The sequence below is a fragment of the Heptranchias perlo genome, chromosome 25 (genome assembly GCF_035084215.1).
Source record: "Heptranchias perlo isolate sHepPer1 chromosome 25, sHepPer1.hap1, whole genome shotgun sequence".
In the NCBI taxonomy this organism is placed as follows: Eukaryota; Metazoa; Chordata; class Chondrichthyes; order Hexanchiformes; family Hexanchidae; genus Heptranchias; species Heptranchias perlo.
This window is the reverse complement of record NC_090349.1, coordinates 5,839,884-5,857,292: the sequence shown is the minus strand read 5'-3', so window position 1 is coordinate 5,857,292 and position 17,409 is coordinate 5,839,884. Positions and strand designations below refer to the sequence as shown.

The 17,409-nt window shown below is 43.6% G+C and overlaps 1 protein-coding gene across 2 annotated transcripts in view; it reads right to left on the bottom strand.

Moving 5' to 3' along the window:
* The window catches only part of sfi1 (SFI1 centrin binding protein), a 126,785-nt gene that overhangs the window by 82,247 nt on the left and 27,129 nt on the right, over positions 1-17,409 (bottom strand). For both annotated transcript variants that reach the window (XM_068005502.1, XM_068005504.1), the window contains exons 7-11: positions 12,685-12,802; positions 11,102-11,204; positions 8,625-8,781; positions 3,231-3,392; positions 1,573-1,643 (exon numbers count right to left, since the gene is read on the bottom strand). In XM_068005502.1, the coding sequence (XP_067861603.1) occupies positions 1,573-1,643; positions 3,231-3,392; positions 8,625-8,781; positions 11,102-11,204; positions 12,685-12,802 (611 nt within the window). The remainder of the gene's footprint in view (positions 1-1,572; positions 1,644-3,230; positions 3,393-8,624; positions 8,782-11,101; positions 11,205-12,684; positions 12,803-17,409) is intronic.

Below are 17,409 nucleotides of genomic sequence, written 5' to 3'. Positions count from 1 at the left end.
GCACAGTTCTGGTCTCCATATTATAGAAAGGCTATAAAGGCATTGGAGAAGGTGCAATAAAGATTCACAAGGATGATACCAGAACTGAGAGGATATACTTATCAGGAAAGGCTGGGGCTCTTCGAGAAATGAGAAGGCTGAGGGGTGACCTGATAGAGGTCTTTAAGATAATGAAAGGGTTTGATAGGGTAGATGTAGAGAAAATGTTTCCACTTGTGGGAGAGTCCAAAACTAGAGGTCACAAATATAAAATAGTCACTAATAAATCTAATAGGCAATTCAGGAGAAACTTCTTTACCCAAAGAGTGGTAAGAACGTGGAGCGCGCTACCACAAGGAGTAATTGAGGCAAATAACATAGATGCATTTAAGGGGAAGCTAGATAAACACACGAGGGAGAAAGGAATAGAAGGGTATCTGGAAAGGGTTAGATGAAGTGGGGGGGGGGGGGAAGAAAGCTCGTGTGGAGCATAAACACTGGCATAAATCAGTTGGACTGAATGGCCGACTGTAGTTTCGACGTATCTCGATGTGTATTGAGGTACTGTGTGTAGAAGAAAGCGGTAGTGCAGGAAGTATATTGTGCATTGAGGTATTGTGTGTAGAAGGAAGTGGCACTGCAGGAATATCAGTTTAAAAATAGCAGAAACAAGAAGAGGAAATAAAATCCCACAGAAGCCACCCTGGGCCACGGTGTATTTCCTTTCAGTTAGTACAAAGGCTCTACCCATGTTACTTGACATGGGAAGAACAGGCAGATAGACAGAGAGCAAGAGAAGAGAGAGAAGAAAGTTTTAAAATGGAATACAAGAAATCAACGTTACAGTGAAATAAAGCCGAGTTCAGTGCTGTTTGCCCCGGGAACCATGCACAATCTTCAGCCAGCAACACAAAGTAATCGAAGAACAAACACTTGTATACCATCTTAAATGTGGCAAAACATTCCAAGGTGCTTCATTTAGGGAGGGGGCTGAGTCATGGGAAATAACAAAGCATGGACAAAGAGGTGGGTTTTAGGGAGGAGGTGGGAAGAAAATTCTCAGGAAGAAAAAGTGCAGGGCCAAGTTGGCGGATGCTTCGGCCACCGACGGTGGAGCAGGAGGAGAAGGGAGAGGCGCAATAGTCCAGACTCAAAAGAGCTACTGTACAGACTGAGATGTGGAGACTGCAGAGGTAAGGTACAGAAAGGATCATGCAGGGATTTGTGAACAAGAAGTGGGATTTAGAAGTCAACACACTGGGGACGAGTGCCAACTGAGGTCAGCAAGTTCAGAGGCAATAGGTGAGTCGGATTTAATATGGGACAGGATGTAGGAATCAGAGTTCTAGGTGAGCTGAAGTAAATTCAACATTACTTTTGTGTTCAAATATTTGTAATGCGTCACCGTATTGTCATATTTTACAAACATCCAGTTGTAACTGGATTGTGGAGGACTCGATCAGTCCAGAACTCAAAATAAGCTGATGATGACAAGAGGGACACTAACTCACAGCTGAATAAAACAATTACATACTTGCACAGTTGGGATAAACTCAACAGCAATGCAGTACTAGATTTTCTGCTATGCCTTACCAGCAGGTGCCGCTGGTAGTGACGATCTGCCAATTTACACACCTTGGCCATTTCAGCACTAAGAGCAACATCTGGATTGAAGTTAAAGAAATTCATATGCAATTCAATTAACATTTAATGCTTCAAAGACAAACTGACAGTGCAAAAGAAAAAAGACAGCTTTAACAGAGATGGACAGCAAACCTAAAGAGAAATATTGTAAACAATTTTACAACACCAAGTTATAGTCCAGCAATTTTATTTTAAATTCACAAGCTTTCGGAAGCTTGTGAATTTAAAATAAAATTGCTGGACTATAACTTGGTGTTGTAAAATTGTTTACAATTGTCAACCCCAGTCCATCACCGGCATCTCCACATAAAGAGAAATAAACCTAGCCCAATACAGCAATGTAGAGAGATTGAAAGTATTCACTAAATTCTGATGTCCATGTGTCAAATAGCATTGTAATATTATAGCTTCCTGGGTGATGTGCAATACAGTTATACTGCTGGCTATGCCTCACCTTCCTTATTCAAAGCTCGACTGACCACCATCTAAATGTTACTAAAATTGTTAGGACAGTCAACTCTTTGCTAACACTAAAAAGTTTTTGATTAACTTTAAAAAGCACCTTAATGCTGCACCTGTTTAAAAATGTTTTAAAGTTAATTTAGCAACGGTTGCAGTTTTGCAACTGATCTGAAGCCAGAGCAGCATAAACCCACCCCCCATTTGAGGTGGTCTCACTCCACTTGCCAGGAGCTGATATGGTGGATTGCATTCCGACCATTTTGGGTTGACATAGAAAGATTGCAAAGTTCCTTTTTCAGATCTATGCTTCAAGATTTTAATTTTTTTTTACATAAAATCCATAATCAATCGTCAGCATCATCATGGAGAGCTGCTGCGGTCCTTCAAATACTTTCCCTGCAGTAAGAAATCCAGAAATAGATGTATTTGGTGAGGGTGGGCTTTAAAGAATAAACATATGATTTTCACCGTCTGTGTTATCTCTTTCCCCTGTTTGTGATCTTGTAGTTACTACAAACCCCCTTTCAAAGCTGTCTCCCCTCAGGCCATTAACCTGTAGTTTTGATGAAAGATGCAGACTCAAAGCCTCAACCTGTCTTCTCTTTTTGCATGGTGACTGAGGTATAGAATGATAGAATTGTAGATTCTTACAGCATCGAATGAGGCCATTCAGCCCTTCATGCCTGTGCCGGTTCTTTGAAAGAGCTATCCAATTAGTCCCACTGCCCTGCTCTTTCCCCATAGCCCTGCAATTTCCCCCCCCTTCAAGTATTTATCCAATTCCCTTTTGAAAGTGATTATTGAATCTGCTTCCACCACCCTTTCAGGCAGCGCATTCCAGATCAGAACAACTCACTGCGTAAAAATATTTTTCATCACACCTCTGGCTCTTCTGTCAATTCCTTAAATCTGTGTCCTCTGGTTACATTTTGCCACATTTCCTGATTTTATTACAGATTTTTCTCTTTCTTTTAGTAATGTTGCTTTACATCTTGTTCCAAGGGCTAATCTATATTTTAACATTTTCAGTGTAACAAAATTATTTCATTGACCTGAAGAAGTATGAGTGAGTGGCTTACCTCGCCCCTAGTAACACAGCAATGCTAAACAGAATCAAGTCTATGGGCTTCAGGGTGAAAGGATACAGTGAATCCAGTGGGTAAATATCCTCCGCAGAGTGCACCTCCTGGCTAAATCACTGATGTGGTTCTCATGTGCACGGATGCTCCTTCGAAGACGCCAGGCCGAATGCCAAGAGGAGAAGGACTGCTGCACAACATAACCTGTGTATATCTGCTCAGCTACTCCTATATGGCAGAGAATGCAAGAGGGAAGCAAAGACAGCACTAATACTAAGAGGGCTATCAGGCATATCACCGTATCAAAATGCTTCAATCGGGATGGGTAAAGAGCTGTGGTCCACCTAACTAAGGTAAATAAATATCTCTCTGCACGGAGGTTATTTTGTTTGAGACTCAACTTGAGGGAGGGAGGGAAAACAGTTAGTTTGTGAAGATCAAGGAGTTGAACATTAATTTTTTTTTTTAAAAGGAGAGTAATGGCAATGTTTCTGTAAAGGATGGAAAAGGGGCCTGGGACTAGGGAGAGATTGACGTGCCATCGCTCATGAAACCAAGGAGAAGTTGAGCAGTTGCGTCAGTAAGGGCTCAGAACTGAGATTCATGGAAATGAGCCTGATGAGCAAATGGCTTCAATTTTGGAAACTGTGTAGTCCATGAGCTTCTCACATCCTTTATCAGAGGCAGGAAGGGGAGAAGAGCGAGAGGACAGGAGTGCTTGAGGTTGTCAAGCCAGATCTGGCACTGAAAAGGCAGGCTGATCACACATCCTATGTGCCCAATCACCAGCCCATGGCTGTTGCACCAGAGTGAACGGTGTGGTTGGGAGACCATCTATGTTTGTGTGGAGATGACAGCCTTTAAAATTAGAGGGGCAATGTTACGGGTTAGTTTTACTCCAGGGGAAGAGGATGGAGGGGTTAGAGGCAGACAAGGGAATGTATATTGTAAGAAAAATAAAAAAGTGACATGAAATGGATTGATATTGTGACCTTAGAGGTGGGGAGGGTCCAGTGGTAAGAGGGTTGAAGGATCAACTATGGGTAGGAGAGTTTATCTAAAGGGAGAGTTTGATGGAGGAGATCAGAGCAGAGAAATAGGAGCAGTTGTGAGAAGTCGCCAAGGATGAGTCATCGTTCAGTGAAGGAGACAGAAGTGGAGATCGCTGCAAGGGATGGCTGGGGGCCAGTGATGATTAGGACCTTGAAGGAGTGGTGGAAAAGGTGGGTCGAATAAGCATTCAAAGGTGAAGCTACTGGATGATTATGGGATAGTATGGGAGACAAGTGCCACATTGCCTCCATTGGGTGGAACTGGCACAATGAGAAGAAAGAGTTGCTGAGGAGCAGGGTTTTGATCACGTCCAGGATATGTGCACTCTTCCAGAATGAAATGGTGATGGGAAGGACATTGTTTGTGAGTAGACATTTTACTGGGCAATATGGAGGGAATGGGAACCCAGGAACTTAGTGGGAAGGAAATGAGAAAGGGCATGACACCCCAAGAGAGTAGGATGAACAGTATAAACACGAGGAGAAGGAAATGGGGCAACTCAGGAGAGTCATTGTGGGCACAACGAAAGACTGGCGATAGGTAAGGTCAAAAGAGACAAGAGGCTGGAACAATGCAGGATATGGGTTTGGCAGGGCTTGCAGAGCGATAGGGGCACTGTACAGTGAATCAGAGGAGGAGAGGTGTATGAATGGTTGAGCCAGGGGAGAGGAGGGAGAGGAGATAGGGGATAAGTGGGTCAGAGAGGCAGCAGTCAGACATGCAGAGGAGCTTGAATCCAGAGAGGCAGTTAACACACATATAGGAATGGACAAAGAACCGTCAGCAGCTGCTCACTGTCAGCATTTTAAACATTTAGAGTTTAGGAGCATGAGGAAATAGGTGGCGTTTCAGGCATTGCTCTCGCTTTGATTCAGTAACACTCCTGAAGAGTAGGGATGGGGCCTGACTAGAGTTTGGAGTCCAATCATGGAGCCTGTTCTGCAGATTCTCCTTTGATTTCAGGGGCCAGTGATGTGGAGACTGTCTACAGTCAGAGGTCAGGTCTGCTGTTCCGTGCGTGCCTGCGCAACGATTGCTACAATAGTCAGTCAAGTCCCAGCTGGTTTATGAATTCTCTGTAAGGATATACAGGTTTTAAAAGGCATTATGGGGAACTAGGCTCAAAAAAGATTAATTAGTTAAAACTTTAGTTGAAGTTACTGTTTTTAAATGAACTTACTGCAGCTGCAGGCAATAAATGCCATTAGAATCTTGTTGTTACAAACTAATGGAAGAACATATGGGTAATCCCCCACTGCTCCAGACACCCTGGAATGCTGAAACCAGGTATGTCTTGTCACTTTCGGAGCCTATAGGGTGATTTATCAAAGATCTCCAACTTAGAAGGAGTTAACCCTTGGGTATGTGAACATCACCAGCCCAGGGCCCACTGTTGGCAGGCCCCCATTGGCCCACTGAGTAATTAAGAGATGAGGGAAAGCAATGGGTTAACACCTGTCAATCATCAGGCATCATTTCTACTATAAAGAAGAGCCCAAAATTCATGCTTGTTGTAGAGAACAGAAAAGAAGGTACTTAGCGGGTAAATGAGAACGAGACTACGTACATGAGGGAATGTGGAACAGTCTTGGCCTCTACCCAAAGGACAATGGGGTAATATAATTGTCAACTGTGCTTTGTAAACTACTGCTTAAATACTGTAATGTATTGATTCTGACCTGTGCTAAATAAAGTCAAATGGCTATTAACCATTACGGTGTCAGTCTCGAACACTGAATAGAGAGACAAAATTGACTACATCTCTTCCATTTGCCTGCCTTTGACTCAGAGGACACTCTAGCCTGGATTTTCTGATTTGTGCTACTTTATCACTAGTGGTGACCTCATTTATTTTATTTTAAATGCGTTACCAACCTTGTTAATGCAACGCCAATCAAAATCCAGGCTTTAGCTTCTAGGCTCAAAAATGAAGACTGGTCATTTAAAAAAAAGGTGTGTCTGGTAATTCTAACCCGAGGAAGTCATGTGATATCAGCAAGCGAAGAGTAAAGGGAATTCTTCAAATTTTACAGAAACCGTCAAAGGTTCAGAAGACATTCACCCACAGCTCAGTGCTACAATCAGTGTACGGACACACGATGGCCCTGTTAATGCTCACCGCTTCAATTTGTTTTAAACTGTGTATGTTCATATTGTGTTGCTACACACACACAAACATGCACACACAAAGGCGCACCGCTGGTATGGGGCTGGGCGAAGCAGTAGAGGATAGTGCAGGGAGGACTTGGGTCATCAGACTGGAAGTTAATACCAGCAGGTGTCCCATACGGACTCCAAATTGAGAAATATTGGGATCGATCAGGAATGGCCCTGAGCCACTCTCGGGCCCCACCACTGAGCAACCGACACACTCTAGTTGGAAGTACCTCGAAAATAGTAAGCTAGGTACTTCATAGGGGAGGAGAAGAGACAAGTCTCAAGTCCGTTTGCCATGGCCAAAAGGCTACTTAACTGGGGAGCTCACAGGGATGGCTAGGGTCTAAAATGAAAATGTCACACTGATGCAACAAAGGAATCCTCCTATGAGGCTGAGGCAGTACAGAGGAACAGGAGTAGGACATTCAGCCCCTCGAGTCTTCTCCGCCATTCAACTCCATTTACCCCTTTGATCCACATCCTTTGATACCCTTACCGAACAAAAATCTATCAGTGTTGAAAGCTACAATTGTCCCAGTTGGCCTTTTGGGGGAGAGAATTCAAGATTTCCACTATCCTTTGTGTAAAAAAGTACTTTCTGATATCCCTCCTAATAGGCCTGGCTCTAATTTTAAGATTATGTCCCCTCGCCCTTGATTCCCCACCAGAGGAACAGTTTGTCTTTATCTATCCCATCAAATCCTTTTAACATTTTAAACACCTGAGTCAGAGCACCCCTCAATCTTCTATATTCAAGTGAATACAAGCCAAGTTTATGCAACCTGTCCTCATAATTTAACCCTCTACACCCCTGTATCATTCTGGTGAACCTGCACTGCACCCCCTCCAAGGCCAATACATCCTACCTGTACAGAGTGGGCCTTTATCCTGCAGACGCACCTTAATTTATCTGATGTGAAAGAGCTCAATGCTGACACAGTCCATTACTCAGCACCATCATTCCCTGCTCAACTAACACTAAAAAGATTAAACAAGGGAATCGTTTCCCCCAAATCTCTACCGCCTCTCTTGACCCTCAACTGCCTCTGTGCTGTCAGATTGCATGTCTGACATCCAGTCTTAGATGAGTCTTAACTTCCTCCAGCTAAATGTTGGGAAGACCAAAGCCATCGTCTTTGGCCCCCCTGCCACAAACTCTCTTCTCTTGCCAGATTCCACCTCCTCCCTGGAAAAACCAGATTATTCGCAACCTCTGCATCCTGTTTGATCCTGAGCTGAGCTTCAGGCTCCATCACAAAGACTATTAGCTTCAACCACTGCAACATTGCCTGCTTCCACACCTACCTCAGCCCCTTCTCTGCTAAAATCCTTATCCTTGCATTTTTCACCTCCAGACTTGAGTACTCAAATGCTCTCCTTGCTGGCTTCCCAACCTCCACAAACTCCAACTTGTACAAAATGTTGCTGCACGTATCCCAACCGCACTAAGTGATGCTTGCTCATCACCCTCCTTCTACTTCCCCAACAACGCTAATTTAAAATCCTCATTTCAAATCACTCCATACCATTGTCACAACCTCCTCTAGCCCTTTATACCCCCCAAATTATTCGTTCCTCTGACTCTAGCCGCTTGTACATCCCATACTTCCCCCTGCCAATTGTGCCTGTGCCTTCAACCACTTGGGTCCTAGTCTCTGGAATACCCTCCCGCTGCTTTAAAAATCTTTTTAACCAAGCTTTCCGCCCCTCCTAATATCTCATTTCCTGGCTAGGCTTCTGTTTTCCATATAACCATCTGTGAAGCGCCTTGGGACATTTTTTACTTTAAAGGTGTGAACAAATGCAAGTTGTTGTTGAAGTGGGTAAGTGCACTGTGTGGTGCAATACTGATCCATACAGACCAGAAAGAACTGACTGCTAAGTTAGCTGATCCCAGCCACATCAGCAGTGAGGCACTACAATTGGCTTCAGTCTCCACAGGCCGGAGGGGAGGGGGATAATATACCAGGGCATTCATGAGAGCTTAGACACCAGTTTTTCAATCTGCGCGCATCACATTGAGCCCATCCTGCCCTCACCTCAAGTCCGTACACATGCAATTTCCAGAAAGAAGCAACCAACCTGGAACGAGACAGTCCGACCAAGTTTCACTATAAATGATTGACACTGATTAGCCCCAGAATTTATCAGCTTGCCACAGACACAAATTTTTAACTCTGAACAGTAGAAGGTAACATCTCATAAGTTACATGCACTTGGGCCTCTCAAGCCTCCATCCTGGAAACTTACTGTATTGGCACTTCTTGTCCCTGCAAACCTGGACGTACACTAGCCAAGCCAGCAGGGATCGCTGCAGGCACCGGCGCTGGTATATTTGCTGTGCTCGTGCATCCTTCTCCTTCACTTGCTGCAAAAGATGCAACATCGCATTCCACTGAAGCCAAGCCTGCACTCAAAGCAGAGAGGACGCCAGTTCACTGATAGTGCACACAAACAACAGCAATAAAGTCTACCAGCATTCATCTTTGAAAACAGTGTATGAATATTTAAAAATGTTTGTAAAGTATGTAGAAATAATAAAAACTGCAAATCTGAAATTAAAACAGAAAATGCTGAAAATACAAAATTCAGTCAGCATTTGAAAAATAAAGTTAGGCTCATGTTTTGCGTCTCACTCAGAACTGTCTGGATAATATTTTCGAGACAATGGATTTGGGATTTGAGCTGACCTCAGCCAGGGCACCAGTAGGTGCATGACAATTGGCTTCAACATTCCTGGGCTAGGAAGGAGAAAAATCAGGGATCCTGGGCGCTGTCCAGTGACTCCCGCTGGCAAATGGGTGAGGAGAGGATCGGACTCAGCTTTGACGTCCATTGCCGAGGCCCACCCATGAAGAATGGACACGTGAGGTACGGAGGGTACTGGTGTCAGTGAAACTGCAACCCAGCATGAGCACGGTAGAGATGGGAAGACATTGGAGAGGGAGGGAAAGGGAAGAAATAAAAAAACACCTGAACCAGTGAGGTAAAGACAAGCTGCTGTCTTGTTTAAGGTTTCTGGAATGTTACATTTCACTGAGCCCACATTATTTGACGGGTTTCATCAGTGCTCAGATGAGCTGTTCAGTTGACTGTAGTTAACAGACCACAGTGCCACATACACATGCGCAAGGCCGCCACCTGCTGGCTGAACACAGATCAGCATTAGCACGAAGGGCATGGCGCAATCCAGCTCATTCACTCGCCCAGTAACGACGACACAACAAACCATGAAAATCGAGGAGGAGGGATGAGGAAGAAGAAGAATGTTAATTTAAAAAATGAATCTTGGTCCAAGCCACAGTTCAAATCTATGACTTTTTTTATGCAGATATCACAGAGGAAATGTGAGATCTGCACTGGAAATGCAACACTCTGTTCTTAAAAGCTTGATTCCATTTTGCTTTTTTTCTTTCTTCTTCCCAATTCTCTTCCCTCCCCTCCGTCTTGCTGAAGTATGGTTCCGCATGGTCTGAGTGCCCTCTGTTACATTGTTTCCCTGTGTCTGCACATTTTCACATTTGTGACTTACGCTGCCACAGAAGGATTTTGGTGAAATTCACGTTAAAAATGCAACTATTAAGTTAAACTGGAGGGGTTAAATTGAAAGACCAGAGGAGCTGGGAAATGTAGGTTAGGATTCAGATAATAAAATTTAGCTTAGAGATTGAAGGAACATTCACACCTATTGAGGTGATGATGTTTCTTTCCACGTGAGCCCAGCATCAGGTGCCTGTTGACGATATACTCTTGGGAGAGAGATTAGACAGTCTGGTTGACAGATCTATTGGCAAATCTCTGAATGAGGGAGAAGTCAGAGGCCTTGCCCTTCCACTTCCTGTGAATACTCAGGGAGTATAGGAGAAGAGAGACATATGGGCAGTCTGGCTCTTAACAGGAGACTGCATGGCCCAAGCCTGGGCCCAGAGCTGGACGCTAAAATGCAGTTTCATTTTTTTCCAAATAGTTATCCAGTTTTGCCTTAAAAATGTAACGGTTTCTGCCTCAACCACTCCCTGTGGTGAAGCATTCCATACTCCAACAACCCCATATAAAGAAATTAAACTAAACTCATTGAGCCAATGGGCAGCCATTCATTTTACTTATTTAAAGTGTTTTGCGTTATTAACCCCATGAGTAATGCAGTAGTATTCCACCAAAAAGATTTTAAAAGGAGCCCAGCTCGCCCCGATGGCTCAGTAAATGAATTGTACTGCACGATAGAATAAGAGAGCCCCTCTTACAGTAGGGGTGCCATCACTGGCCCCAACTCCCCCGGCTGCAGAGGGGGAAAATATTGAGGCATGGTTTTCACTCCTGATTACCATCCACTGTCCCCCTGCTGGAAATGCCTGAGAGGACAACAGCCCAAGACCAGACTGGATTCGGCCATGATGTCCTCTGTGGCCCTCTGCTGACACTCACTGTCTAGGCTCACATATTATAGCCACTGGGTGAGGTATCAGAGTGACTGGTGCCTGACTGGTGGAACTGTACTCTGGTAAGAGTTGACTGGAAGGAAAAGATATGAAAACAAACAGATCATGACTATTCTACAAATACACAGTTTCATGCAATTTTAAAATTTTTAGCATTACAAACATGGGTAAAAACACCAGATATTCATAAAAAAAAGCAAAGGCACGTGTAACACAAAAGTTCAAATTTCCTGAATGTTATGGTACACAAATCATCAAGACACATGAAAAATCTACCCTCACACCTACCCTATGCTGTAAGGTTACTGCCCAATGCTGCATTGCTAAACCGTCCATTTTGCGATTTCTTTCCTTCCTCTCCAACTGCTTCATCCAAATGGACCACACAGTCCTAGCAAGAAACGGTATTGATTAGCATGGTAAGTTCCTCCATTATCACTTGATCAACAGTGGGCTGGGCAGCCATTATAGACTATATCAAATATTGAGAAAGATGGAGAGAATGGGATCTGTTGAAAGTTCAGAGGTCTGCAGGAGTAACAGTGCTGTAATAATGGAGAACTTAAGTTATCCAGATATAGCCTATATCTGGATAACACTATGATGATGGACAAAACGAGAAGGGATTCACTGAATGCAATCGGCACTGTTTTCTAAGAGTAACAATGAAAAATATAGCACTGAACGCGGTTCCTTGAAATAAACAGGAAGACACAGTGACCTAATCCAAGCTTTTGTTACCTCTGGACTTGACAATACCAATACTCTCCTGGACGGCCTCCCACCTTCCACAAACTTGAGCTCATCCAAACCTCTGCTCCCCGTATCCTAACTTGCACCAAGTCCCGCTTATCCATCACCCCTGTGCTCGCTGACCTATGTTGAATCCTGGTCCGGCAACGCCTCAATTTTAAAATTCTCATCTTAGTGTTCAAATCCCTCCATGGCCTCGCCCCTCCCCATCTCTGTAACCTCCTCCAGTCCTACAACCCTTCGAGAACTCTGCGTTCCTCCAGTTCTGTCCTCTTGTGCATCTACTTCCTTCACCTCACAACTGGCAGCTGTGCCTTCAGCTGTCTAGGCCCTAAGCTCTAGAATTCCCTCCCTAAACCTCACCTCCCCTCTCTCCTCCTTTAAGACACTCCTTAAAACCTACATCTTTGACCAAGCTTTTAGTCACCTGTCCTAATGCCTCCTTCTTTGGCTCAATGTCAATTTTTGTCTGATTACACTTCTGTGAAGCACCTTGAGACATTCTACTATGTTAAAGGCGCTATATAAATGCATGTTGTTGTTGAGGACAATTAGGAGCCAGTGATCATAACAGAATTAGGTTTGCAGTCAGAAAAGATAAGGAAAAAACTTGATCGTAAACAAAGCTGTAGGACTGGAAAAAGGCAAATTTTACAGGGGTGAAAAGGAACTAACTGATTAATTGGGCAGAAAACTTGAGAACAGTGGGGATCTTTAAATTATGACGTGAAAGATACAGTCCAAGATCCTGCTGCCCAGTGTAAAGTTGCTGAGTGAGTTATACTCTGATGCTTGCTCTAATTGACCAGCTTCGGTGTACATTGGTCAATCTGACCCTGGGTCTATCTGACCTGACTTCAGTGTACACTGATGAATCTGACCTTTGGTATATTTGATTTGACTTGAGTGTGTACTGATGAACCTACCCTTGGTATATTTGACCTGGTTCCAGTGTACACTGATGATTCCAACCCTTGGTATATTTGATTTGGCTTCGATGTACGCTGATGCTGACGCTGGCCAAAGTGAATAGTTCTATTTTTCAGCACCGACATCCCTTAGTTCATTAAACACAAAATTTCATTAAAATAATTTAACAGTTGTTGGTTTGCGCTCACCGAGAAGCTGTTTTTACACAGAACTCTTGCGCCTCAACCTGCATCATAAGCTTAGTTTTGCGTATGTGTATGTACAAGGACCAGTGGACCCAGACCTTCCGCAGCGTCTGTGAGCGAGCTGAAGGAAACAAATGAACATCGGTAAATAAACTCAAATTTAACCAGAGGACACAGATTTAAGATAATTGGCAAAAGAACCAGAGGGGAGATGAGAAGAATTTTTTTTTTACACATCGAGTTATAATCTGGAATGTACTGCCTGAAAGGGTGGTGGAAGTAGATTCAATAGTAACTATCAAAAGGGAATTAGATATATACTTGGAACAGTAAGATTTGCAGGGCTATGGGGAAAGAGCAGGGGAGTGCAACTAATTGGATAGCTTTCAAATGGGCCGAATGGCCTCCTTCTGTGCTGTATGATTCTATGATTCTAGGTGCACTGCGTTTAGTATGAGCCAAATGATAAGACTATGTCTTGGACGTGATCTCACACCTCTTGCCTACACTTCACACTCAAATCACACTGCACAATTTGCCCTGACAAGAATGTCAAAATTACTTCTATCAATTAAACCAGTTGTGTGACTAGCCTAAGAATGTTACGCTTTCATTCTAAGCTCCTGTACAGGGGCCACAGCAAAATGGCAATTGTCATATTTTCTCACTGCCAACTATTTTTCCAAAACTGGCAAGTCATTTTCAGAATGCAAATAACATTTACTCCTCCCTTAAAAGCTTGAATTTAAAAAAAGAACAAGCGGTAAAAGTATTTTGATTCTTCCAAGTGTAGTTTACATGGCATTAGTGCACACGTTTTATAAATTCACAAAAATGTAGAATGGTTCTTGTAAATTAAAAATTCTAATTCACTGATGCCACATAAATCGCTGGGTTAGTGTTCTGTTCTCTCAATACAATAATCTGCCTCCTAACCCAAAACGCCCACTAGATGTCACCACCACACTTCAAAAAGTTTCCGGTTTAATAAAACTAAACGCTGGAAATATACAGCAGGTCAGTCAGCATCTGTAAAGGGAAAAGACAGGGCAGCACTTTGGGTGGAGACCCATGGTCACTTCTGACAAATAGGGTATACCCGAAGTATTAAACAATCTTTTCTTTTTATAGATGTTGCACACTTGTTGCAAGCTTGCTGTTAAATATTTACAACTGATACTAGACTATATGTCCCAATACGTCTCCTAATACTCTTGCAACCACACAATTGCTACTTTTCACTTCAGTGGTGATCTCAAACAATGGCCATACTTTCCCACAAACCAAGCAGCAAAGAGCACACCTTATTTACAACATTTGCCGCCGTTCACTATGGGAAACGCTTCTTTCTCAGCATGCACTGAAGGATCCTGCTTACCTTAAATAGAAGACAACTTTCTCTCAGTGGGATAGTTAAATTGAGTTATAAGACACCAATTTGAAGGGAACACTCTCAATCTTACGTTGCATCACTGAGTAGTCTTACAGCAGTTAAAGTTAGTAATGTAGCCCCTTCGTCATTAATTTGCTAAACTTTAAGTCTGACATACGGGTATTGGAGGAAGTGCAGAGAGTAACAGGAAGAACCCCAAGTGTTAACGAAAGAGCGATCTTAAGCCCTCCAGTCTAGAGAGAAGAGGGTTTAAAGCATGAGTGAGGGGGACCTCATTGAGGTAGGTATACCATATTAAATAGTATAGGCTCAGTGGTAGCACTCTCACCTCTGAGCCAGAAGCTTGTGAGTTCAAGTCCCACTCTAGAGACTTGAACACAAAATCTAGGCTGACACTCCAATGCAGTACTAAGGGAGTGCCGCACTTACGGAGATGCCGTCTTTCGGTTGAGACATTAAACAAAGGCCTCATCAGGTGGATGTAAAAGATCCCATGGCACTATTTTGAAGAAGAGCAAGGGAGTTCTCCCCAGTGTCCTGGCCAATATTTACCCCTCAACCAACATCACAAGAACAGATCATCTTGTCATTATCATATTATTGTTGTGGGAGCTTGCTGTGTGCGAATTGGCTGCCGCGTTTCCTACATTACAACAGTGACTACACTTCAAAAGTATTTCAATGGCCATAAAGCGCTTTGCGAGGTCCTGAGGTCGAGAAAGGCTTTACAGAAATGCAAGTTCTTTTCTTTTGATAAGGTACAACCAGAATGTTTCTTTAAAGTGAGTCAGGCCAGTAACACTGGAGGATAAACTTAAATTGTTGGAAAGTAAATTTAAAACCATTAGTTAAGAATCAAATGGTGATAAACATTTGGAATAATTTACACGGTAAGGTAGTGGTGTTAAAATGCAGTTGAATGCGTGCTGGGTGAGATAGGGTACTAAAGGGATGAGCTTCAGTGGGCCAAAGGGCCTTTTCTCATCCTTGTCTTTTTTTTAATGTTTTTTTACATGCCATTAATCAATGCCAGAAAATCACACTGGCAGTTTTCAACTCAATGCTCGTTTTAAAAGACATTATGTATTCCATCTTATAACTGATCCTTCACAGACAGATCTGCCATTATCTCTCTTGGCTAACTCACTTTTCTGCTTCACCCACAAATAATAAAATAAAATCACACAGTATCACATGGTTTCCAGCCTGTGCGCCTGAACTGCACTGCAGAGAAAGAATTTGCAGTTATATAGCGACGTAGGCCCTCAGGACATCCCAAAGTGCTTTACAGCTAATGAAGTACTTTTGAAGTATAGTCACTGTTGTAATATGGCAGCCAATTTGGAGTTTAATGTCTCATCGGAAAGGTGGCACCTCCGACAGAGCAGCACTCCTTCAATACTGCACTGGATTATGTGCTCAAGTTGGACTTGAACCCATGACCTTCTGACACAGAAACAAGAATGCTACCACTGAGCCAAGGCCAACACTTCAAGGCTGTAGTCTTCCATTGTTCAGTGAGAATGCTCTATTTCTGCTGAATGCTGTTTTATTTTTTTTTATTCATTCATGGGATGTGGGAGTCACTGGCAAGGTCAACATTTATTGCCCATCCCTAATTACCCTTGAGAAGGTGGTGGTGAGCCGCCTTCTTGAACCGCTGCAGTCCGTGTGGTGAAGGTTCTCCCACAGTGCTGTTAGGAAGGGAGCTCCAGGATTTTGACCCAGCAACAATGAAGGAACGGTGATATATTTCCAAGTCGGGATGGTGTGTGACTTGGAGGGGAACGTGCAGGTGGTGTTGTTCCCATGTGCCTGCTGCTCTTGTCCTTCTAGATGGTAAAGGTCGCGGGTTTGGGAGGTTCTGTCGAAGAAGCCTTGGCGAGTTGCGGCAGTGCATCCTGTGGCTGGGGCACACTGCAGCCACGGTGCGCCGGTGGTGAAGGAAGTGAATGTTTAGGGTGGTGGATGGGGTGCCAATCAAGTGGGCTGCTTTGTCCTGGATGCTGTCGAGCTTCTTGAGTGTTGTTGGAGCTGCACTCATCCAGGCAAGTGGAGAGTATTCCATCATACTCCTGACTTGTGCCTTGTAGATGGCGGAAAGGCTTTGGGGAGTCAGGAGGTGAGTCACTCGTCACAGAATACCCAGCCTCTGACCTGCTCTTGTAGCCACAGTATTTATATGGCTGGTCCAATTAAGTTATGATATTTAATATTTTGTCTACAGTGAGTTCGGTCTCATTGGGTCACATTTTATTCTTTAATTCTTTGTGTAATTAACAGTTTTTCTTACTGTAAAACACACTAATTTCTTCCTTTGTCTCTCTCTTCCTTGTTTCTTCACTTAGAATCACAAATTTCAGCAGGAGGCGCCATTTGGCCCATCGCACCTACGTCAGTTCCACATCGGAGCTGTCCACTCTAACTGTTTGTCCCTGCTTGTTCCTGTAGCTTCCCTGTTCTGTGCTTCCTTCATTTTACTATTACACTGGATATGTTTTGCAGACTTTTTTTTAAATCTCGCCATTGTCTGTTTTTTTACTCTCCCTTTTCCCAATTTGTAAAATCGAGAGTCCCTTCCCCCGCTAATTTCCAGCAGGATTCATTGAATAGCCATTAGGAGTGTCACCTCTGGCCAATTTTCTTCCCTCCTTAGGCCATCTGCAAACTGCTGTTCATGGGATCGCTGATCGGTGACTGGAAACCTTATACCTGAGATCTGACAAAGATGGATAAAGGTTGACAGATGCTTAAAATAGGTTGCCTGTGATAATTATACATCATGACCTAGTGAAGGGCTGCTACTAACCTATTCAAAACAGTTAATTTTTTGCAATGTCATTATGTTTCCATTTACTATAAGTAGTTTTTCATTCGTGTTGCTCACAAGCAGCTGGGAAGGGGCGCACAGAGTGCTGCACAGTTAAGATACTGAGCTGATGTCGCCACTTATTTCTCATCAAGAGACTGCGGGTGTCTCATGAGTTTCATTTATCCATCAGGAGAATGTGGGGGCTGACAGCACTCGGAGGTCTTCTTCGGGTCAAGATCGGAACGATTCCACTGGTGCTGCTTGTGGAGCCCTTCGTAATTTCTGTAACAGCTGCTGCGGCCTGTGTACTGGATTGAAGGCACCCAATCACCTATGGCAGTCTCTTGGCAGAGCTGCTCTGAGTTTGTCTCCGTTATTCTTCTCTCAATCTCTTCCTGGAACTAGAGCCACTGAGAGTCGGAAGCGACTGGAGGCAGAGAAAGCACTGACTACAGAGCCAAAGGAGGAAAGCATGTGAATGGGACATGCAGTGCAGCCGGAGCCAACGTTGGAGGGAAGCTAG